At 38.7% G+C, this 25,145-nt stretch overlaps 1 protein-coding gene across 3 annotated transcripts in view; it reads right to left on the bottom strand.

Annotated features, from left to right (window-relative positions):
- The window catches only part of LOC126069872 (gamma-taxilin-like), a 90,185-nt gene that overhangs the window by 5,811 nt on the left and 59,229 nt on the right, over nucleotides 1-25,145 (bottom strand). For all 3 annotated transcript variants that reach the window (XM_049873508.1, XM_049873507.1, XM_049873506.1), the window contains 3 exons: nucleotides 8,921-9,040; nucleotides 2,802-2,876; nucleotides 517-609 (listed from right to left, as the gene is read on the bottom strand). In XM_049873508.1, the coding sequence (XP_049729465.1) occupies nucleotides 517-609; nucleotides 2,802-2,876; nucleotides 8,921-9,040 (288 nt within the window). The remainder of the gene's footprint in view (nucleotides 1-516; nucleotides 610-2,801; nucleotides 2,877-8,920; nucleotides 9,041-25,145) is intronic.

Below are 25,145 nucleotides of genomic sequence, written 5' to 3'. Positions count from 1 at the left end.
ATTATCTTTTATCCTGCGTTAACCTGAAGACCCTGAATATTTTTCTACTTCTAATTTTAGTGACTGATATTTAAATTTTATACACTGTATGGTATATAAAGTTCAAATTTAAAAGAGTAAAAATATTTCGGTCATTAGATAGACCTCAGAAATAATCTATTCAACCAAAGTATATCACTTTTCCTGGCTTGGATTTTTGAAAAGCACTTTACGTAAGACTTTCTGGGTAAAACTGGGGAGCAGTTTACTTCCAGTGGTTTTGGGGAGAAAAAACATCCATTTCTAACAAATTTTCTTTTAAATAGAGGCACCACCATTAATAATAATAAACTTTTAAGGATAATAAGACAGGGGTACTCTAAGGGGAAAAGGCCAGATTGTGACAATGTCAATCATAAAAGATAAAATTAAAATACTACCAGAGTGAATGAACTCATCCAAGTATTAATCCTGCTTAAAATAACTTCTCGTGTGATTTCCTTTTTATGTAATACTTTACTAAAAATATGTAAATACCTTTTCCGTTTCCTGCCTGAAGGTTGTAAAAAGTTCATTGCTTTTTGCCATGGTAGTCTGGAATTCTTCAAACTTATCCATATACACAGAAAGCTAGAGAAAAATGTATTAAATATTCTGAGTTCTGGGTAAGCAATTCAAAATTCTGAAGACTTTAAAAGAACATAACATGGTTAAACATTAATTACTACTAATTACTTGAAATAAGAACAAATGCACATCCAATCCTTAAACAAGAGACATGAATAGCTGAAATTCTTATGGCTCACTGAAATGCATTAAACTTTGAAATTCTGTTGACTTCATCATCTTTAAATGAGTTAAAAATGTACACTCACTCCATTCCATCGATTCTAATTTTACAGATATTATAGTAGTATAAATAAAAATTTTATACTTTAATGCTTTATGAGGTATTTCTCTACTTATATTTTAAAATTGTTCTAGGATAAATATCTTTATTTAGAGTATCACCTACATACTTCTTAGCTTGATATCAAGGATATCTCTTCCCTTAACACAGGCTGGAAAATGAAACAGAAGCCAAAGAAATGATTTGTCTGGTGCAAAAACAATCAACAGGAGTACAGTTAAGAGAAAAAGAAAAGCTAAAAGAGGTAGAAACACCAGAGGTAGGGTTTTAAATCCTTCCCGTCAAGAACTTTCATCCTAATATTTAAAGTAATGCTAAGCAGAATACAGAATGCTGAGTCCGTTTTTTAGGAGCTGAGAAAAGTAGGAACAGGAGAGCAGAGAAGGTTTCAGATTAATAAGCCTGAAGTAGGTCTCAAGGATGAGATGAACAATTTTAGACCAATAGGGAATCAGAAATCATTTAATGCAGTCAGGATGAGGAAACAGAGGTTCAGAGGAACAAACCTGAAGATTATAGAATATGTATTAAAACAAAACAAAAAAACTAAAGAAAACAAAAGAAAATCAGAAGCCAAGAAACAGTATAAACAATGCCATAACTTTTAAGCATGATGTATCACAAATACTGAACATCACCTGAACAGGGCAGGGACAAATGACAGAACTAGCCTACCCACAAGTTGTCTGGTGAGACAGGCCACACAGGAAGTGCTTAGAAGAAAGTCCTGCTTCACGTAGGAGGAGAAAACAGATGGAGAGTAGCATTGCTAATGATGTTCGCTATCCTACAAGAAAGGACTGCAAGACAGTCAAATCACATCTGCAGAAAGGTGAGGGCACAGACTAGGATACCAGCAGGAAGAGAAATTTAGGATTAAATTTTATGAGAATACATAGGGTGGAACAAGAGGCACCTGTTGAGAGTACCTCTAAGACTACTGGCCCAGAGTTGAGAACAATGGTGATGGCTCAAGCAGTATTAATAATGGGGTGCTCTTATAGCAGTTGAGGGAGATTAGAATTATAGGCTTTTAGCATTATACATTTTCACTGAAGATGGTACATTCATGTAGAGACTATCCACCTGACAGGTCAACAGTAACCCACATCTACCATCATACCTGGAAATATGTGGCTGGTCAACTAACTAGTCAGGCAATAGTGGATATGACTAACAAATAATGAAAAAGGACATGGTAAGAGCAAAGAATGGAAGTAAGTCTTGGGAAGGAAAACCACTTAAAATAGGAAAAAGACCAGTTGATGACAGCAAAGGAAATGAAATAACACATAGGCAAACTCAGGCTTATGAAACAGGCGATAGGCAACAAAATTACACAGTACAACAGAATCTGTGATGGATTGTAAGCTTGGCAAAAGGCCCTTCTGTTGATTTCTACTGAACATATTATGAATGAAAATGAAAAAACATCTTCTAAAAGCCTTATGAGCATCTTCACATTGATTCTCTTGTCCATTCTCATGGGCAAATGAATTTATAAAGATCCTAAGAAGAGATTCAAATTTCCAGAAGCATTTTCTTGAAGCATGATCGTTAACTTATGGCAGATGAATCAAAAGATTTCTGGTTTTTGACATCTATTAAATTTTCACTATAAATTAGGCTTCCTTTATAGAAACATTTTAAAATAGATTACATGCTCATAAAACAAAATTACAAAGGTATTAAAGAAAACATATGGCATAGTGGGAAGAGACACAAGGAAAGCTCTAGGCAAAGTCAGGTTAAGTTGGTCTCCTGAAATGAGGAGGTAAGTATGATGGTGGAGATGTAATCTATTTCAGTTCTGGCTGGCTCTAGCTGACTCTGGCTAAAAGAAAGCAGAACTACTTATACAAGATTCAAGGTATGTATCTACAAATTCTACTATCCCACATAGTAAAATTACCTGATGTTTTAGCTGTGCTTCTTGCTGTTTCATTTGTTCATATTTGTGTCTTGATTCTGTTGCTTCCCTTAATAACTAGAAAACAGAAACATTCTGGCAAAATACTAATAATAATTATACACATAACTAAAATGTCAAAAGACCATATACTTAGCCTTAGCTCATCCACTAAAGTCCTTCCATGCACTACTTTAGCAAGAATCACAAGTCTTAGAATAGGATTAAACATTTTATTACATTAATTACTAATTACCTATATCCTTCATCTGTTCCACTTTTTTGTACTTGAAAACGTAGAAATAGTTTTATTACTGGTTAAGTATGAGAAGCACCCTGGAGGCCCAGGTTTATAGAACTCGGGGTTAAATTGCTATGTTTCATGTTACTTAGATTTCTGGATTTATGAGCAGAAAACATGACTAGGAATACTAACGTCATCTGAATAGTTGAGAAAACCTTTCTATTCCATGACAGGCATGATATTCAAGTTCAAAGTATATGCCTTATGCAAACCAGTGATTCATCTACGCATGTATCTAGAGAGAGAGAGACACTGTATCAAGGAGATGGCTCATGCGGGTGTATAGCCTGGCAAGTCCCAAGTCTATGAGTCAGGCTGGCGGCTTCTCCTAACTCATGTAGCTGCCAGGACTGGCAAACCTAAAATTATCAGGTCAGACAAGAGGACTCTGGCTCACAGACTGCGGAGACTGAAAAATACCAAGATCAACAGATTAACTGGGAAGCCCCTGGCTCATACGCTGTGAAGGCTGACAAATCCCAAGATAGGTAAGCTGGCAGACCGCTAGCTCAAGTCCCAAGAACCAGAAGTCAGACAAAGAGGAGCTAGCTGCAGGATCCACAAGCAAAAGCCCAAAAGCCTTGACAGAAAGTCCACCTATACTGGATGCAGATCATACCTGCCAATGAAATTCCATTTGAACTGACTGGCTGCTCGTAGCAGATTCCATCATGGAGGTGATCACATTATAGTAGATCTCATCAGCCGATTGCCACACTATGTCATAACTGCCAAACCACTGAGAATCATGGCCCAACCAGTTGACACACAACCTTAAAAATCACAGTCCCCTGTACACATGTCCTTCAAACCATAATCTCTGAATAAAGAGAATTATAAAGTCCCACTTCTGCCTATCATGATACCACTGCCACGTGTATAACTGAAAACACACTAGCTCTGTTTAAAATTTATGTTTTGTAAGTGAAGAAAACAAAAATATTTGATGTATGCATACAAGGAAAAAATTCTCATAACAACTAATGTTTCTGCAACTGGACATCTGGTCACAGCTGGTATTTAGAACTACCTACTTCCACCACCCACTGTGTATTCTCCTTGCCCTCAGCAAGCACTTCAGCTGGTCATGGTTCTTTACCTGGTATGGTGACCCAAAACTTCATTCCTGAAGAGTCCAGGTCTCTTAGTAGTCAGGTCAGAATTAGGTTGCTGACCAAGGGGCTCAAGCATCATAATGACTGTGAGGATGACACAGGCTTGGGCAGTGTTTCATTCTATTGTACACAAGGTCAGTATGAGTTGGAACCAACTCAACGGCGCCTAACAACAGTTTTCCATTGACTTTAATCACAGGGCACAGTAGTACTAAGAGATGCCCTAAGGATATCAGGATCATTTACACCTGCCAATATGGTATGCTGATGCAGAGGCATGCGGAGTCCAAAGTTGGCAGTTAAACGGAATCAGTGGTGTCTCCTGGTGGGAGCATTTCTCCCTTTGGAACCAAGGCCTCTCAACCCACAAACCCGTGTTGCATGGACAGGAAGCAAAATTTTGCAATGGATCACTAGGAGTAATAGCGAATGATGCAACTCCCGTTTCCACTCCTTGATTCTTGGGCCCATGAATCCTGGCTGTGAGAGATGCAGCATCATAAATGAACACTGGTTTAGGGCATATACAGCCTCCTGGAGAACAATGCGCTAGCCCTGCAAGGTACTGCCACCTAGCTGGTGCCATAATTGTGTCTTCTGAAGGCCATTCCATTATTCCATCAAGCTAGCTACTTTGGAATGATGGGGAACATGGGAAGACCAGTGAATTCCATGAGCATGGGCCCACTGCCGTGAAATGAGTCCTCTGATTCCACACAATGCTGTGTGGGATACCATGACAGTAGATTTGGCATTCTGTAAGTCCATGGATGGTAGTTTTGGCAGAAGTATTCCACACAAGGAAGGCAAACCCACATCCAAAGTTAAGTATCTATTCCAGCACGAACAAGTGCTACCCTTTTCATGATGGAAGTGTTCCAATGTAATCAACTTGCCACCAAGTTGCTGGCTGATCACCTCAAGGGACAGTGCCATATTGGGGACTCAGTGTTGGTCTCTGCTGCTGGCAGACTGGGTAGAACCACTCCCCCGTCTGCCAGCAGCCAGGTCACTCTGTTCATAAGCCATCTGGGAAAGACAGAAGTGTCTGGGGAAAGAGGATGACTGTTTTCCACAGAATGCACCATCCTATCCATTTCACTTTTGAAATCCTCCTCAGCTGAGGTCACACTTTGATAAATGTTTCACAAATGTCTTCACTTCTTTGATCCATTCAGAAAGGTTTATCCACATGCCTATTCCCCATCACTCCTTATTACCAATCTTCCTTACAAATCCTGACCATCCAGCCAAATCAGTGGCCACAGCCCAAGAATCAGTATATAATCGCACATCTGGCCATTTGACCTTCCAAGCAAGGTGAACAACTAGGTGCACTGCCTGATGTTCTACCTGCTGGGAGGATTTCCCTTCACCACCATCATTCAGGGAGGTCCCAGGAAGGGGCTGTACTTCTGCTGATGTCCACTTTCAAGTTGTGCCTGCGTATCATGCAGAACCATCTGGAAATCAGGCATGAGTTTTCTCTTCCTCAGTCAACTGGTGATAAGGAACTCATTAGGCCATAGGTACAGACTGGGAGATGGAAGGTAATGTGACAAAAATGGAGACCATGAGCATTTATTTGTGGCACTACTGCATGCATTTTACTTATGCTTTCAGGTCCTACTTGGGCTCAACCATTTAATGATGGAGTGCTGCTGTGCACATCAGCATACAATACCCAGTTCACGATGGGCAAGCTGCATGGTGACTTGGTGCCCGATGGTTAAGCATTCAGTCTCTACTAAAGGCCAGTAACAAGCAAAAAATTGTTTTTCAAAAGGAGAGTAGTTATCTGCAGAGGACAGCTGGGCTTTGCTCCAAATCCTAAGGGTCTGCTCTGTGATTCAACAAGTTCCCACCAAAGACTCCAAACAGCATCTCTATCTGCCATGGACACTTCAAGAAGCACTGGGCCAAGTAGCAGAGTTGCTTGTACAACTGCCTGCTGCAAAGCCTTTTCTTCTGTGAACCCACTCAAAACCAGCAGCTTTTCCAGGCACTTGATAAACAGATAGAAACCCTGGTAGAATAGTGGTTAAGAGCTACGGCTGCTAACCGAAGAGTCAGCAGTTCAAATCTGCCAGGCACTCCTTGGAAACTCTATGGGGTAGTTAGTTCTACTTTGTCCTACAGGGTTGCGATGAGTTGGAATTGACTCGGCAGCCCTGGATTTGGTTTCTGGTTGATAAATAGGCCAGAGTAACATGACCAAATAAGTAATATGTTGCCTCCAAAACCCAAAAACACCACTAGGTGTTATGCCTCCTTTCAAGTTGTGGGGAGGGCCAGACACAATAACTTGTCTTTCCCTTTAGAAGGACTATTTCAACATACAAATGCCACGGGACCACTAGAAATTTCACCCAGGTGGAATATGCCTGAATTTTTGTTGGATTATTTTTCCACTTTCTAGCATGCACATGTTTTACCAGTAAGTCCAAAGTCACTGATGCTTTTTCCTTACTAGGTGCAATGTCATCAATGCAGTGGAAGTGTAGCTTCCCGTGAAATGGAAAGGTGATCAAGGTCCCTGCAGATTAAATTACAACCTAGGGCTGAAGAGTTGATACACCCCTGAGGTAGGGCACTGAAGGTATACTGCTAACCTCGTCAGCTGAAGACAAACTGCTTCTGGGATTCCTCTGAATCCAAAGTCAAGAATAAGGCATTAGCCACATCAATAGCTACATACTAGATACCAGGAAATGTATTCATTTTCTCAAGAGATGAAACCACATCTGGAACAGCAGCTGCAATTGGAGTCACCACCTGATTAAGTTTTTCATAATCCACTGTCTTTCTCCAAGATCCATCTGTTTTTTTGCACAGGTCAAACAGGTAAGTTAAATGGGGAGGTGATGGAAATTACCACTCAGCATCCTTCAAGTCCTTGGTTATGGCATTAATCTCTGTAATCCCTCCAGAAATGCAGTATTGCTTTTGATTTACTATTTTCCTAAGTAGGGGCAATTCTAATGGCTTCCACTTGACTTTGCCTACCATAGTGACCCTTACTCCACATGTCAAGGATCCATTGTGGGGATTCTGCAAGTTGCTGAGTATATTTATTTCAATTATGCATTCTGGAATTGAGGAAATCACTACAGGGTGAGATATGGGACCCACTGTACCCACTGTGAGACAAAGCTGGGCTAAGACTCCATTAATAACCTGAGCTCCAGACACCTCCACTCTGACTAAGCAGGCCACAGTGACACTTTGGGTTTCCTGGAATTAGTGTCAGTTCAGAGCCAGTATGCAGTATTCCCTGAAATGTCTGATTATTTCCTTTTCACCAATGAACATTCACTCTCGTAAAAGGCCATAAATCCCTATTGGGAAGGCTGGGAGAAAGATTAATGGTATAAATTTTTGGCAGTGTAGTGGAGTCCTTCCTTAAGGAGGCCCAGCCTCCCCTTCCATCAAGGGATTGTTGGTTTGTAAACTCATTTAAGTCTGGGAACTGACTGAGAGGCCATGACTCTATACTGATGATTCAAGTTTGACTGCTGCTCACTTGACCTGAAATTCTTCCGATCATACAGACCAAACAAATAGTAAGTTTCCCATCTGTTTAACTGCTAGGAACACCATGACTAAGTTGCCAGAGCCATAAGTCCCTACGAGTCAGACTATTCTGCATACTGCTCAGACTTCGCTGTCCATTACAGTAACCATGCCCACCTTGTCTTTGTTGATTGAGTTCAGCCCCTTGGCCCCTACTACCATGGGGTTCCATCAGCCCCATTGTAGTCAGGTGTCTTAATTCAGTTAGGGTAGGTTACCACTGTCAAATATGATTTACATAAAACAGTAATCACAGCAGTCTTCAAGTATGCTGGAGTATATGCACATGTAGATGTATGTACTCCAAGTTGGAAATGGCAACTATTTCTTCAGTTAGGCACTGGATACCACTGTCTGTTTGCAGTGAAGGCCCTGCTGTTTAAAAAATGCATCTCTCTAAATACTAACCTCATAGTTAGCATGATGATCACACCTTGAGGATCACTCAGGAACTGAGTTTTCCATGCCATGCTCATCTTAAAGTCTAGGCTATTTGAATGAAATGATGAATGGAACAGTCCTCATTATTACTACCATTCTATTACTTCGCCTATTTCCTTTTTTATAACACATATGGTTGAGATTATATATGTTAAATACACATATTAAATGAGATTCCACTGCATTCACAATTATCGACAGGCAAAATTACTTGATCTTGTATTCTAGAAAGTATCCTGAAGAGATGTGGGTATAGACAATTGTCAAAAATTTTTATTAGGAAATTATCTCACAGTAAGTAAACAAATAGTTTTTATATTTTCAATTTACCTTTTTCAAAATGAAATGGAATAGTATGTAAGAGACCTGTGTTTGGCAAATCTGATGTTAAATAATTGGTTCAATTTTTGCATCCGGTGAAAAATGAAATAATTATCTAAGTATTAAAAAAAAATGAGTGCAGATGTTTCCATTAACTTTGTCTAGCATCTCAAGTACGTTGTTTATATAAAAAAGGGATTAGAAATAAATCAAATATTTTCTAACACATATACACATCCCCACATAGAGAGTAAAAAAATCAAATAGCATGCCTTACAGCTACAACAAATATAGATTAAGTTTAAATATATTCAGTACTTTGGTTGCAAATTTTGCTAATAATTTCATTTTTAGGAAACAGGACTTACAAACTCTCTCTCTCTCTGATGTTTTTCATCAGCTTCCTTTATGAGCTGTGTCGTCTGCTGAAGTCTGGCATCCAAGAGCTGTTGTTGAAGTTCCTTATGTTTGAACAATTTGTCGATATGCTACAGGAAAAGGCAAATGTCTTCCATTATTACTCCATTATTTCCATTGAGGGCACATAACAAAAGTTAAAACATCTTACTTATCTTGTTTTCTCTGTTAGTACCACCACAGCTAATGTAGTTGGCTATGTTCACACTCTTGCAGAAGAGCCTACTTTACACTAACCTGAATCCATGCTGCACTTATAGTGAACAACAATACCCTCTCACTACCCTATGCCTATCCCTGTTGGAGGTAGGCTATTCCCACCAATGCTTCGTGAGCCACAAGCTCTGTATTTACTATTTCAGCCTTACACCAAAAATAAGGCTCAAATTATATCAAGATTAAGATAAGTAGATCAAACTATTAAACCCATTTACCATATACATAATTCCTGATTATTTTTTCTCCATTAAATTTCCCCAAATTTCTTAGTTGTAGGCAGTATGGTAGGAATGGCCAGGGTTTAGTCCTGGCTCAATGTCGTCACGGGTAAATTCTCTGAATCTCAGTTCTCTTTATGTTAAACAGGATAATTACACATAATATGCAGAGTTGTTACTGTTGAACTATGCAATGTGCTTGGTGCCTCGCATGTATTAACATTTAATAAGAGATCAGTATTATCTCCAAAATAAATTTTCAGTGGTTATTTTTGTAAAGTCGTAACTGAATTTCTTCTCAGACGGAGAAACAGTAAACCTTCTAGTTACAATATCCTATATGAGAGAAAAAATGCTATGTGATAATAGGTTGATCTAACTAAACATTATGGAAAGCACAACAGATAGTCTCCCTTTAACTGCAAATAATTTCAATATAGTTAAATTACACTGACCTTCCAAAAAAAAAAAAAAAATCCAGACTTTCTGGAGCCATGGATGCTGGATGAACACTCAAAACTATTGCCCTGAGATAATCTTTAAACCAAAAATATCCCTGAAGTCTTCTTAAAACCAAACAGTTTAGCTTAACTAGTAAAGAATGTTTGCCTTCAACATTGTGCTCTTTTAAGATCTGTCTATGTAGAGTCAAACTGACAACCAAAACCAAACCCGTTACTATCGGAGTCAATTCTGACTCATAGCAACCCTACAGGACAGAGTAGAACTGCCCCACAAAAAAATAAACATTTCAAGCCTTGTAGGCCACATACTGTCACATATTCTTTTTCTTTTTAAATATAATATTGATGTAGACCCCTAATCTAGATAGTGGGATACTATAGCAAATAAAACGGGCCCTGGTAGCACAGTGGTTAAAGCGGTCAGCATCTAACTGAAACTTCAGCAGTTTGAATCCAGTAGCTGCTCCATGGAATAAAGATGTGGCACGAAGACTTACACTACTGGAAATCCTATGGGGCAGTTCTACTCTGACCTATAGGATCACTATGGGTCACAACTGACTTGGCTACAGTAGGTTCTTACAGCCAATCAAACATCAACCTGTAAGTGCTGCAAAAAAGATAATTCACTGCACAGGCCAAATAAAGTGTCTTCAATAAATATTACACAGAGAAAAACGGAGAAGGAAACCTATATGTTACAAAGGCTTGAGTCATACCAATCAAAGAAATTATTATAATTAGGCATCGTGTAGTCAGTTCTGATTCACAGTGACCCTATGTACAAAGAAGGAGACACTGCCCAGTCCTGTGTCATCCTCACAATCATGGTTATGCTCGGGTCCATTGCTGCAGTCACCAAAGAAACAGATCTTATTTGGATCTTGACTCAATCTTAAAAGAGAGAGACAAGAAGACAGGACTCTGAAAAGGACTTGCTATTTGATTAAGTAGTTACTGTTAAATGTTTTAGGTAAAAATGGTGTTGTGGTTATGCTTTAAGAGAAGTCCTTGCAATGCAGACAAAATGGTGGCATAAGCAGCTACACACTCACATCCCCCCACAATATAAAAAATATCAAACAAAAATAGGTTGATGGATCTCTGGTCTTAGAATTTTGTAAACGCTCAAAGAATTACCGCACTGAAGTCAATGTCAAACTAAGAAAAACCTCCTTTCAGACGCAGATGATGTCTCCCACCTCCCCTACCACTGTTGTACTGTACACTGTGGCAGAGGCTGGTGCTGTGGTGCTGTGATGACTGCCAGGTAAGGCCATACTTCCTTGCTCAGGAGTATGTGGAACAGACCTTACTTTGACCAATGGAATGTTGTGTTTGCTGTTCGTATCTGTCTGGGGCTGCCTAAAGGACAGAGGAAGCAATCTTCTTGGGTAAGACAGCATCTGCACTCTGGTGGAACTTGGGGTCCAACATCAAATATACCTCAGGAAGAAGTGCCTACACTAATCACACAGTATAATTACTGTTCATGAAACATACCAAAGTACAAACTTGGCTTCTAAAGGCTGAAAGAGAAGAGTTAGTATGAGAGTGTCCTGCAGAATCTAGAATTGATGGACTAGGGAGTGCTAGAACAGCATTCCTCAACTTAAGTAACAATAGCACTGAAAAGATAAATTGGAATTAACTATTTTGGGTTTTTGAGAATCAATCTGTCACTTCAACCAAGTGCTGGATGAAGAGACAAGCTACTCTTTGGGAACAATATAACTGATAAGGGTCTAATATCTAAAAAATACAGAAAATTTCTACAACTTAACAACAAAAAGACAAATAACGCAATCTGAAACTGGGCAAAGGACATTAACAGGTTATCAAATACCCAAAAGACACATGAAAACATGCTCAACATCATTAGCCATTAGAGAAATGTATATCAAAACCACAATGAGATACAATTTCACTCCCACTATGATGGCCAATATAAAAAAGAAAACAGAAAATAACAAGTGTTAGAGGGGATGTATACACATTGCAACCCTCATCCACTGCTGTTGGGAATCCAAAATGGTACAGTCATTGTGGAAAACAGTCTGGTGGCTCCTTAAAAACTAGAGTTAGAGACTGCCATACAACCCAGCAAATCCACACCTAGGTATATATTCTAGGGATCTAACAGAACTGAGAGGAACAGGTGTATCTACACACATTTTCTTGCAGCATTATTCACAAAAGCAACAGGATGTAATAACCTCAGTGACCATCAACAGATGAATGGAGAAGTAAAATGTGATACATACATACGAGAGAATACTACAGAATCATAAAGAACAATGGTAAGTCCTTGAAATACGTAATAACAGGGATAAAAGAATATAAGTTCCAAAACATCTTATAACGTGGATGGACCTGGATGACATTATGTTGAGTGATATAAGTCAATCACAAAATACAAATATTGTACATTGTCTCACTTTTATGAAATGACATTAACAAGCATATATATATACAGAAACTAAAGCTCGTTAGTGGTTACCAGGTAAGGGGTAGAATCAGGGAATTTAGTGTCTAGATAGCAGACACCTGTTATTTTTGGTGATGTAAAAGGTAACATTGAATAAGGGTGCAGTGTACACACCTTGATGAATGTAAAACATGTCACTAAAAAGGACACAAAAAAAATGACACATGCCCAACTGGCTATGGCATATATAATTGTAAACCAACAGCAAAACATACATGTGGACAAATATGTATGAACACAGGCATATATGTATAGGTTAAGTGCATAGGTGTGTAGAATACAGATACATGCATGTGTATATACATCTGTGTGACTGTACACACAGGGGACACAGTTGTGGCAACTGCTTGGATATCATGGGATTAGGTCGCTGGGTGTGAAGGATTAGGACCATAGTGTTGTGGGATGTCTTGGTCAACTGGCATAATATAATTAGGTTCTACATCGTAGTCCGGTGAGTAGTGTCTAGGGTCCTAAAAGCTTGTGAGCACCCACCTAAGTAGACTAAGTAAACTACTGATCTCTACTCATCCAAAGTAGACACTAAGCAAGAAACTAGGGCTAAGACTAAGAAGGAAGCCAAGGATTCAAAAAGACTACTCCATAGGACTAACACTCTACATGAACTATATAGCTTGAGACCAGAAGAGGTACGTGGTGCCTAACTGCCACTACTGACCATTCTCATCAGGACCACAATAAATGGACCCCAATAGAATGGGATAAAAACATGGAACAGAATCTGAACTTAAACAAAACAAAAAAAGACCTTGGACCAAAACTAACTCATAAAGTCACCTTGTAGCTAAATAACAAACCGGCTCACAAAATTTAAAAATTTCACCCTGAGTAATGTGCTAATTAAAAAGATCACCTATATGAGACCAAACGGTCAATAATCACTTTAAAACAAAGATGAGAATGTAAGGGGACAGAGAAACTAGATCAATGGAAACAGAACATCCAGAATGGAAATTACAGGAATATTCACATGCTGTGAAGAATGTAACCCATGTCACTGAACACTCTGTGTAGAAACAGAATGGGAACCTAAACTTCCGTGTAAACCATCACCAAAAACACAATTAAAAAAAAAAAAAAGACAAGGCTACTAATCGCCCCTATGTGAACCATGTGCACCAACCAACCAGCTGCCATCCTACATTTCTCAGCCCCTTCATAGTGTAAGAGTTGGTGATTACTGTTCCAAGGATTATTAGCTGGTGCCAGGGGTTGGGTAGCCTTTTTCTCCAAGAATCTGAGGTTACACACTGTGAACAGTTGGGATTGTCTGGTAGTGCCCTGAGCGACAGGTACGGACTGCAGGAGCCTTAGCAGCTGCGGTATTCTCTCAGCCTATTCCCAAGAACGGTGATCCAACCGAATGTGGAAATTATAGAACAATATCATTACTACCACATGCAAGCAAAATTTTGCTGAAGATCTTTCAAAAACAGCTGCAGCGGTATATCGACAGGGAACTGCCAGAAATTCAGGCCAGATTCAGAAGAGGATGTGGAACCACGGATATCATTTCTGATGTCAGATGGATCCTGGCTGAAAGCTGGGAATACCAGAAGGATGTCTACCTGTGTTTTATTGTCTATGCAAAGGCATTCCACTGTGTGGATCACAACAAACTATGGATAACACTGTGAAGAATGGGAATTCCAGAACTCTTAATTGTGCTCATGAGGAACGTTTACATAGATCAAGAGGCAGTTGTTCAGAGAGAACAAGGGGATACTGATCGGTTTAAAGTCAGGAAAGGTGTGCTGTCAGGGTTGTATTCTTTCACCATACCTCTTCAATCTGTATGCTGAGCAAATAATCTGAGAAGCTGGACTATATGAAGAGGAACAGGCCATCAGAATTGGAGGAAGACTCATTAACAACCTGCATTTTGCAGATGACACAACCTTGCTTGCTGAAAGTGAAAAGGACTTGAAGCAATGAAGATCAAAGACCACAGCCTTCAGTATGGATTGCACCTCAATGTAAAGATAAAGAATTTCATTTTACTTGGATCCAGAATCAACAACCATGGAAGCAGCAGTCGAGAAATCAAAAGACGTACAAAAAAAAGTACTGCACTGCATAAATCTGCTGCAAAGGACCTCTTTAAAGTGTTGAAGAGCAAAGATGTCACCCTGAAGACTAAGCTGTGCCTGACCTAAGCCATGGAATTTTCAGTCACATCATATGCATGTGAAAGCTGGACAATGAATATGGAAGACCGAAGAAGAACTGACACCTTTGAGTTGTGGTGTTGGGGGAAAATATTGAATATACCACGGACTGCCAAAACAACGAACAAATCTGTCTTAGAAGAAGTACTACCAGAATGCTCCTTAGAAGCAAGGATGGCAAGACTGTGACCCACGTACTTTGGACATGTTGCCAGGCGAGATCAGTCCCTGGACAAGGACATCATGCTTGGCAGAGTACAGGGTCAGCGGAAAAGAGGGAGACCTTCAACGAGGTGGATTGACACAGTGGCTGCAACAATGAGCTCAAGCATAACAATGATTGTAAGGATGGCGCAGGACGGGGCAGTGTTTCGTTCTGCTGTGCACAGGGTTGCTATTGAGTTGGCACCTAACAACAACATTTTCTTAAACCAAGTACAACCAATGGTGCACTGAACTAACTTATGATGAAAATGGGATGCCACGTAGAGATCAAAGTGTATGAATGCACGAAGAGCCAAAAACTACTAAGTAAGGAATGATTTTAGGCCTAAAACTGTAAGAACAAGATACTGTTTGTATTTTATTTCATAAATCTTAAAATGAAACACAATTTTTGATAATCAATGTCTGAAAAAAAAGTCACAGAAGAAATTGGATTTTCATCTTAAAATGGGCCATTTTAGTTTATTCATTCATCAGTGGTTCTTACTCTCATGGAAAGGCCATTTCTTTTCATGATTTTAAAAATCCATATGAAACCCACCCTGAAAGCTGGGATTCCTCTTTCAGTTGCCATAATGTTCACTTTGATCTGAATTGCAACAGTAGAGATAGCTTGATTTTGTTTCCTTCAAGAAATAATACACTTAGTCCTTCTCCAACTCAGGTCATTTCGTTTTGAGTCCACAACATGTATGTTTTTGCAGAGCCCTTTTTCCAGCTCCATTCAGATGGATGACCTTCCCATCTCAAATTCTCTCGCTGCCAATCTGTTGCTTGTTTCTACAGCCCTAGTTATGACTGCCAGTTTGAAGTTGGCACATAGGATCTCGGTTAATTCCTGCCATGATCCTAAAGGGTTCTATGATTTAGATTTAAACTCCAAAACTATGCACAATACAATCAATGACTGGCTGGTTCTAGTAAAGAGGTTGCAAAGTTTAAATATGAGGTGTACAAGAAGCAATGATCTTTTTGTATGCTCAAAATCATGATTAAAGTGACTTATCATTATTGATCAAAGACACTGTCGTTAATGAGACAAAATTAGAATATAAAATAAGCAGACCTATCATAGCTTAAGGAAACCCTGGTGGCCTAATGGTTAAGAGCTTGGCAGCTAACCAAAAGGTTGTCAGTTCAAATCCTTGGAAACTCTAGGGGCAGTTCTACTCTGTCTTACAGTGTCACTATGAGTCAGAACGACTCGACAGCAACGGGTCTTTTTTTTTAAACGCAGCTTAATGGTTTCACTTAAGATGGGCTGTTAAGGTTTTCACATTCGACTTCTGAGTCAAGAACGACTGTGTATCAGTTTTGTTTTGTTTACTCCTACAAATAAAAGACAGGGTCAGAAGATGACTGAACAGAGATTGCTATCAATAGGTACTTGATGCCATTAATCCAGTGCAGGCTTCTCTTTGTTTAGACTTCCAACGAACAACTCAAACAGAAAAAACACAGGTTCAATTGTTTACTTTCCAATTACTGGAATACTATCAAACTCAAATCATGACTTCTCGACTATGGCTTGTACATTTATTATATAAATATGATCAAAAGTAACATTTTAATGCTGTTGAATGAGAGTCAATGTCATGGATTAAACTGTGCCCCCCAAATATGTGTATAAACTTGGCTAGGCCATGATTCCCAGTACTGTGTAACTGTCCATCATTTCTGTCATCTGATGTGATTTTCGTACATGTTGTAAATCCTACCTCTATGATGTAGGATTAGAGACAGTTATGTTAATGAGGAAGGACTCAATCTATAAGATTAGGTTGTGTCTTAACTGAATCTCTTTTGAAATGTGAAAGGCAGAAACCAGCAGAGAGATATGGGGACCTCAAACCAGAAAGTACCAGGAACATAGCACATGCCTTGGACCTGCGGTCCCTGCAATGAGAAGTTCCTCAATCACGGGAAGATTGATGACAAGGACCTTCCCCCAGAACCTGGTGCCCTGAATTCGTATCTCTAGCCTCCTGGAATGTGACAGAAAAAATTTCTCTTGTTCAAGTCACCCACTTGTGGTATTTCTGTTATAGCAGCACTAGATAACTAAGACAGCGAATGAGGCTGAAATTCATTTGCTTCTGGAAATGTCACAAGGCATGCTATACCGGAACATTTTTACACAATTTCGCTATTTCCACACGTTATGTGTGTGTGCATGTTATTTATGTGGGTGCGCTATTTGAGAAAAAATACAGTAATCCGTTAAGTAAAACAAAAAATTCATTGGAAAGTGTTAACAATGGATATGAGCTGCCAGAAGAAAAAGACGGTGAATGAGAGGAAAAGATGTTTAAATTACTGACACAGAAGAACAACAGGAGAGAAAGTTAAAGAAGATGAAGAAAAGTCTAATGGAATTGCAAATTAAAATATGTATAATGGGAAACCCGGGCGGGGAAGGGACAAAAAAAAAAATTTGAAGAAATGATGGCAGAAAACTTTCCAAATCTGAGTAACAACATGAATCTAAACATGTGAGGTGTGTAAAATCCCAGTAGGGTAGGCTCAAAAATATGGAAGCCAAGACATATTAAAATCAGGCTCTCAAAAACAAAATATAAACAAAGGATCCTGAAAACATCGAGAGAGAAACCAATAGTCAAATACAAACCCAAAACCAAACCCGGTGCCATAAAGTCAAATCTGACTCATAGTGACTATATACAAAAGACACTCAAAAAGATTAAATGTTGATTTCTCTTTAGAAACTTTGTAGGTCACTGGCAATGGAATTACATACTAAAAAAAAAAAAGACCTGTTGCCATCAAGTCGATTTCAACTCAGCAACCATACAGGACAGCCCCATACAGTTTCCAAGAAGCAGCTGGTTGGGAGATTCAAACTGCTGACATTTTAGTTACCAGGTGCACTCTTAACCACTGCATCACCATGACTCCAAACATATAAGTGCTGAACAACAAACTGTCAACCAAGAACAGGCTATCCAGCAAAACTGTCCTTGAAGAATAAAGGCAAAATTAAGACAAAATCCAAGCAGTTCATAACCATTGGACCACCCCTAAAAGAAATGCTACAGGGAGTCCTTCAGGCTATTACAGAATATTAAAGGATATTACAAAAGAACCCAAAGTCATACACAGAAAGGTCTCCAATAAACATGCAGGTAGCTTTGCTTGATGATTCTAATTTTCTATGTTCTTTGTGTTTTATAATGATAAATGCAAAAAAAGTAAGTACAAATTTACTTTACAAGCCACACAGTATATAAAGAGATAACTAAAACAAACAAACAAACCCTGTTGCCATCGAGTCAATTTCAACTCATAGTGACCCTGTGGAACAGAGCAGAACTGCCCCACTGGGTTTCCATGCAAGCGGCTGCTGGATTTCAACTTCCAACCTTTTGGTTAGTAGCTGCAGCTCACCATAGCTCTTAGCCACTATGGCACCAGCGTTCTAAAGACATAATAGGTAACAAAATAGGGGGTGGGCAGGGTAGCATAGGAATTGATTTTTGTACGTTACTGAAATGAAGTTGGTATCACTTTAAACCAGGTGATTATAAACGGAAATGTTAAATATAATTACCATGGTACCACACTAAAAATTAAGAATTTAAGAAACACACTGAGAATAAGAATATCCAAATTGGTCCCCACGGAAAAAAAAAAAAAAAACACCTTAAAATACAAAAGGAGGCACTATTGGAGGAAATAGGGGACAAAGAAGATATAAAAATACACAGAAAATCAAATAGAAAAGAAGCAGAAGGAAGACTCTCCTTGACTATTATGAACGTAAACAAACCAAATGCCTCAATTAAGAGGCAGAGACTGCCAGAGTTTTTAAATAAACAAGATTCAAACATATGCTGTCAAGAAGAGACCCATCATATATACAAGGACAAAATAAGTTGGAAAAAAAAAAATGGAAAAAATGTTCCATGCAAATAGTAACCCAAAGAACTGAGGTGGAAACTTTAATGAGACAAAAGATACCTTAATCCCAAATCTGTTAAAAGAGACAAAGATTGACATTATATAAAAAGGACAATTCATCAAGATATAACAATTATAACTATAAATCACCCAGCATTGGAGCCCCAAAACATATAAGCACTACCAGAACTGAAGAGGAAAACAGACAGTTCTGCAATAATCGTTGGAGACTTCTAAACTAATTTCAGTGACAGATAGGAAAACTAGAAAAAGATCAATAAAAACACAGAGGGCACAAGCAATATCATGAAACAACTAGACCAAATACTATACACAAAAATTTAACTCAAAAACATTTCCAGACCTAAAACCATAAAACTTTTAGAAGAAAATACAGGGGCAATGCTTTGGGACTCGGTATTTAAGAACAGATTCTTAGATATGACAACTAAAACACAAGTAACAAAAGTTAAGACATAAATGAGGTCTCAGCAAAAAGGAAAACTTTTGTTTCACGAATGGCTTTATAAACAAAGAGGCAAGCTACAGACAGAAAATTCTGAGAGACATATGTTGGGCAAATAATCAGAATATGTAAAAAGAATTCCTTCAACTTAAGAACAATCAAGAAATGTGCAAAGAACTTGCATAGACATTTCACCAGAAGAAAATTAAAAAATGGCCAACAACCACATGATACGTTGCTCAATGTCATCAATCATTAAATCTGATGTGGTCCAGTTCATTCTGACTCACAGCAACCCTAGACGACAGAACTGCCCCATAGGGATTCCAAAACCATAATCTTTATCATAATCATCCTTTTTTTAAAAATTGTTGATTGGAAAAGTTGGAACCAAAGAAAAAGGAACAGTAGTTAGAAAATGTGGCCTTGCTGATAAAAATGGTGTCAAATATCACAGGATAGCATTTTGCAAGACCAACAACTTTTTCACCACACTTTTTTTAACCAACATATACAGTGACTATACACATGGACCTTGTGAGGTGGCATACACAGGAATCAAATCGACTACATCTGTAGAAAAAGATGATGACATTTGTGGAAACAGATGATGGAAAAGCTCAAAATCATCACAAGACCACCAAGTGCTCATATGCAAGTTCCAGATGAAGCTGAAGAAATCACAAGAGCTAAAATATTACCTTGAGTATATTACACCTGAATTCAGAGACCATTTCAAGGACAGAATGGAAGAGGTCATTAAAAAGATAAGAAAGAAAAGACCAAAATGGATGACAGAAGATACTCTGAAATTTGCTCTTGAACGTCAAGTACCTAAAGCGAACGGAACAAATGATGAAATAAAAGAAACAGAAGATACCAAAGGGCGGCTCAAGAAGACAAGGTAAAGTATTATACTGAAGTGTGCAAAGACCTGGAGATAAAAACCAAAAGGGAAGAATATGCTGAGCATTTCTCAAGCTGCAACAACTCAAGAAAAAATTCAGGCTTCAAGTTGCAATACTGAAGGATTCCACAGGGAAAATACACTACGCAGGAAGCACCAAAAAAAGATGGAAGGAATAGAGAGTCACTGTTACCAAACACAAATGGTCAGGATCCAATCATTTCATATAATCAAGAACCAATGGTACTGAAAAAAGAAGTTCAAGCTGCGCTGAAGGCACTGCTGAAAAACAAGGCTCCAGGAATTGATGGAATACCAGTCGAGATGCTCAACAAACGAATGCAGAGCTGAAGGTGCTCTATGCCAAGAAATCGAGAAGACAGCCACTGAGCTGAAGAGATCCATATTTGTGCCCACTGCAAAGAAAAGTGATCCAACAAAATGCAGTAATTACCAAACAATAACATGAATATTACACAGAAGTAAAATTTTGCTCAATATTGGCTGAAGCAATATGTTGACAAGGAACTGTCAGAAATTTAAGCCAGATTCAGAAGAAGATATGGAATGAGGGATATCACTGCTGATGTCAGATGGATCCTGGCTGAAAGCAGAGAATACTAGAAAGACGTTTACCTGTGTTTTACTGATCCTGCAAAGACATTCAGCTGCGTGGACTATAACAAATTATGGATAACATTATGAAGAATGAGAATTCCAGAACAATTCATCGTATTCATAAGTAGCCTGTACAGACACCAAGAGATAGCTGTTTGAATAGGACAAGGGGATAATGAATGTTTTAAAGTTAGGGTTGTATCCTTTCACCATGCTTATTCAACCTGCATGCTGAGCAAATAATTCAAGAAGCTGGACAATATAAAGAACAGGTCATCAGAATTGGAGAAAGACTGATTAAAAACCTGCAATGTGCAGATGACAAAAACTTGCTTACCAGAAGTGAAAAAGACCTGAGATACTTACTGACGAAGATCAAAGACCATAGCCTTCAGTATGGATTACCCCTCAACATAAAGAAAACAAAAATCCTCACAACATAAAGAAAACAAAAATCCTCACAACTGGAACAATGAGCAATGTTACGATAAACACAGGAAAGACTGAAGTTGTGAAAGATTTCATTTTACACGGACCCATAATCAACACCCGTGGAAGCAGCGGTCAAGAAGGAATATCACTGACTCTCCTACTCTACTGACAACCCTCATTAAAATGTGTTTTTAACACAGAATGGTTTGTGATGCATACAGTAACACTGTAATATTACTTAATAAAATACTTTATGAAGCTCCAAAAAATCATCACTTCAACTCACTACTCTCTTGCTCCCTCTAAAAATATTATTCATTAATATGAAGAGATTCTTTATAAGCCTGCATGTTGCTACGGTGAATAAAGAATAAACTCCTCTATTTTATCTCTACAGTTTGTGTGACTTAGAGAATAGGAGCTAATGATGCAATGATTTACCTTTGATTTTGTCCACCTGTTTCCTGAGAGCAGCAAGTTGCTTGCATAGAAGAAGCAGTGTGGTGTTCAGCTGAACTCCCTTAGCTTTCTGGGAGACTAACAGCACTTCAAAATTTAAAATGGAGGAAATCTTCTTTGCAGGGCTTTGGTCACTCTGCATCTCAGCCAAGTGCTGCTGCAGACACAGGCACACCAGGCCACTCTTTTTCCATAGGGAAACATGGTAAAGCCAACAACCACTGGCCCAGGAGTTGGCAGATCAGCAATCAGGAGGGAAGCCCTTCAAATCTCTTGTGCTTAAGGCCACCTCCACCTGCAAATATTTCAGATGAAATGCCAGGCTTAAAGTGCTACTGATTCTCTTCATGCACAGGGAACAAGGCCCTTAGGAAGGTCTTCAGAAGAGTTCCTGAAATGAGCCTATCTGGGCATTCCACATACATGGCCTATTTTTTTGTTTTGTTTTGTTATTTTTATAATCAGAACTACCCTGTGGGAAATCAAATGACATACTGCAAATCTGCTGCAAAAGATCTCTTTAATGTTAAAAAGCAAATATGACACTTTAAGGACTAAGATGCGCCTGACTCAAGCCATGGGGTTTTCAATCACCCATTCGCACGTGAAATCTGAACAATGAATAAAGAAGACCTAAGAATGATGTCTTTGAATTATGGTGCTGGGGAAGAATACTGAATATACCATGGACTGCCAAATGGGGGAACAAATGTGTCTTAGAAGAAGTGCAACCAGAATGTTCCTTCGAAGCAAGGATGGCAAGACTTCGTCTCACATACTTTGGACATGTTGTCAGGAGAGATCAGTCCCTGGAAAAGGACATCATGCTTTGAAAGGCAGAGAATCAGCAAAAAAGAGCAAGACCTTCAACGAGATAGACTGACACAGTGGTTGCAACGATAGGCTCAAACGTAACAGCGACTGTGAGGCTAGCACAGCTCTGGGCAGTGTTTCGTTCTGTTGTACACAGGAGTCAGAAGGGACCTGATGGCATCTAAAAACAATGCCCAGAAGAACAAATCTGTCTTGGGAGAGGTACAGCCAGAATGCTCCTTAGAAGCAAGGACAGTGAGACTGTCTCACATATTTTGGACATGTTTTCAGGTGCAGTCAATCCCTGGGGAAGAACATCATGCTTGGTAAAGAAGTAGATGGTCAGTGAAAGAGAAGAAAACCCTCAACAAGATGAACTGACACAGTGGCAACAATTATAGGCTCAAGCACAGCAATGACTGTGAGGATGGCGCAGGGCTGGGCAGTGTTTCATTCTGTTGTACACAGGGTCACTATGAGCCGGAACCTATCAACAGCAATCTTTACTGAAGCAGACTGCGGCATCTTTCTCCCGTGGAGCACCTGGTGGGTTTGAACTGCTGATCCTTCAGTTAGCAGCAGAGCACTTAACCAATGTGCCATCAGGGGTTCACCATATGTCATTAGGAAATGTAAGTCAAACTGACAATCAGGTATACTTCATATCCACTAATATAAATATGGCTAAAAAGAAGAACAACAATAAAAACTAAAAACAAATGTTGGCAAGGGTTTGGTGGTAAAAAACCAAACCGAACTCATTGCTGTTGAGTCAATTTCAACTCATAGGGACCCTACAGGTCAGAGTAGAACTGCCCCATAGAGTTTCCAAGAAGCACCTGGTGAACGTGATCTGCTGACGTTTTGGTTAGCAGCTGTAGCTTTTAACTACTATACCACCAGGTTTTCCTAGGAGTATAAAAAATATAAAGATGCTACAAAAAACATTTTTGCAGTTCCTCAAAAAGCTAAACACTAAATTACCATACAATTCAGAAATTCCACTTCTAAGCATAAACCCAAAAGAATTGCAAGCAGAAACAAAAACAGATACATGTATACCAATGTTCACTGCAGAAGTATATACAATAGCCAAAAGATGAAAAACAAGTGTATTTCCATAACTGAATGGATAAACAAAATCAGCTATACACAGCCAAAGAAATATTATTCACCCAATAAGAGTAACGAAGTTCTGACACATGCTGTAACATGAAAGAAATCTGGAACTATCATGATGAGTGAAGTAAATCATCACAAAGGAAAAATGTGTAATCCCACATAAGAAATATACAGACTAGGTGTCTTAGTTATCTTGTGCTGTTGTGACAGAAATACAAGTGGGTAGCTCTACTCTATTTAAGAGGCTAGAAGTTTGAATTCAGTGTGCCAGCTCAAGGAGAAGGCTTTCTCTCTTTGTCAGATCTAAGGAAAAATCCTTATTCCCTGTTGCCTTGGTGTTCTTCATGTTACTTGGCATCTTTCTTCCTCCATGTCTGCTTGCCCAATCCGCTCTTTTCTTCACTTGTAAGAGATTAACTCAAGACACATCCTACACTAACCCTGCCTCATTAATATAACAGAAAACTCATTCCCAAATGGGATTATAACTACAGGCATAGAGGTTAGGATTTATCAACATGTACTTTTGGGAGACACAATGCCATACATATCACCAGGCTAATGTTTAGAAGCCAAAGTTTGTTTTTGGTACAAGAAGAAGGGGAATTTGTGAGCCACTGCTTAGGGGGGCTTTTACCTTCTGTTAAAGGAAATGAAAAAATATAAAAATGAGTGGCTGCACATCACTATGAATATAACTAATGTCACCGAACTGTATATGTAAAAAAAAAAGTTAAAATGGCAAATACACATTTACTACTGCAAAAAAAAAAAAAAAAAACTATCACTCAACATAATAAAGGGCATTTATACAAAACCAATGGCCAACATAATTCTTAATGGAAACAGGCTAAAAACATTCCCCAAACATTCCCCTTGAGAACAAGACCAAGACGACGACATCCTTTATCACCACTCCTATTTAATACTGTGCTGGAAATTCTAGGTAGAGCAATAGGCAAGAAAAAGAAATAAAAGGCATCCAAATTGGTAAGGAAGAAGTAAAACTGTCCCTGTTTGCAGAAGACATGATGCTATACATAGAAAATTACCAGAGCCGACAGAAAGACTCACCAGAGCAGCAGGGATTCAAGATAAATATACAAACGTAAGATAGATTCCTACATGCCAATAAAAAAAACGATGACAGGAAATCAGAAAAACAATACCATTTATATAAGCCCCTAAAAAAAATAAAATATTTAGGAATAAATCTAACCAGGGATGCAAAAAACCTATCCAAAGAAAACTACAACACACTACTGCAAGAAGCCAGAGATCCGCATGAATGGAAACATACTTCACTCCATACACAAAAACTAATTCAAAATGGATCAAAGACTTAAATATAAAACTAAAGACTATAAAGATCACAGAAGAAAAAAATGGGTCAGCCCTAGTACATGGCATTAACAAGACACAAACCATAATGAGCAATACAGAAACTCTAAAAGAAAAGCTAGATAATTGGGATCTTCTAAAAATTAAAACACTTAACGTTCATCAAAAGACTTCACCAAAAGAGTAAAAAAACAAACTACAGACTGGGGGAAAAAAATGTGGCTATGACAAATCTGACAACGGTCTAATCTCTAAAATCTACAGGAAAATCCAACATTTCTACAACAAGACAACAAA

Source organism: Elephas maximus, chromosome Y (assembly GCF_024166365.1).
Source record: "Elephas maximus indicus isolate mEleMax1 chromosome Y, mEleMax1 primary haplotype, whole genome shotgun sequence".
NCBI classification, from domain to species: Eukaryota; Metazoa; Chordata; class Mammalia; order Proboscidea; family Elephantidae; genus Elephas; species Elephas maximus.
The sequence above is the reverse complement of the archived record's forward strand: the minus strand, read 5'-3'. Positions and strand labels throughout refer to the sequence as shown.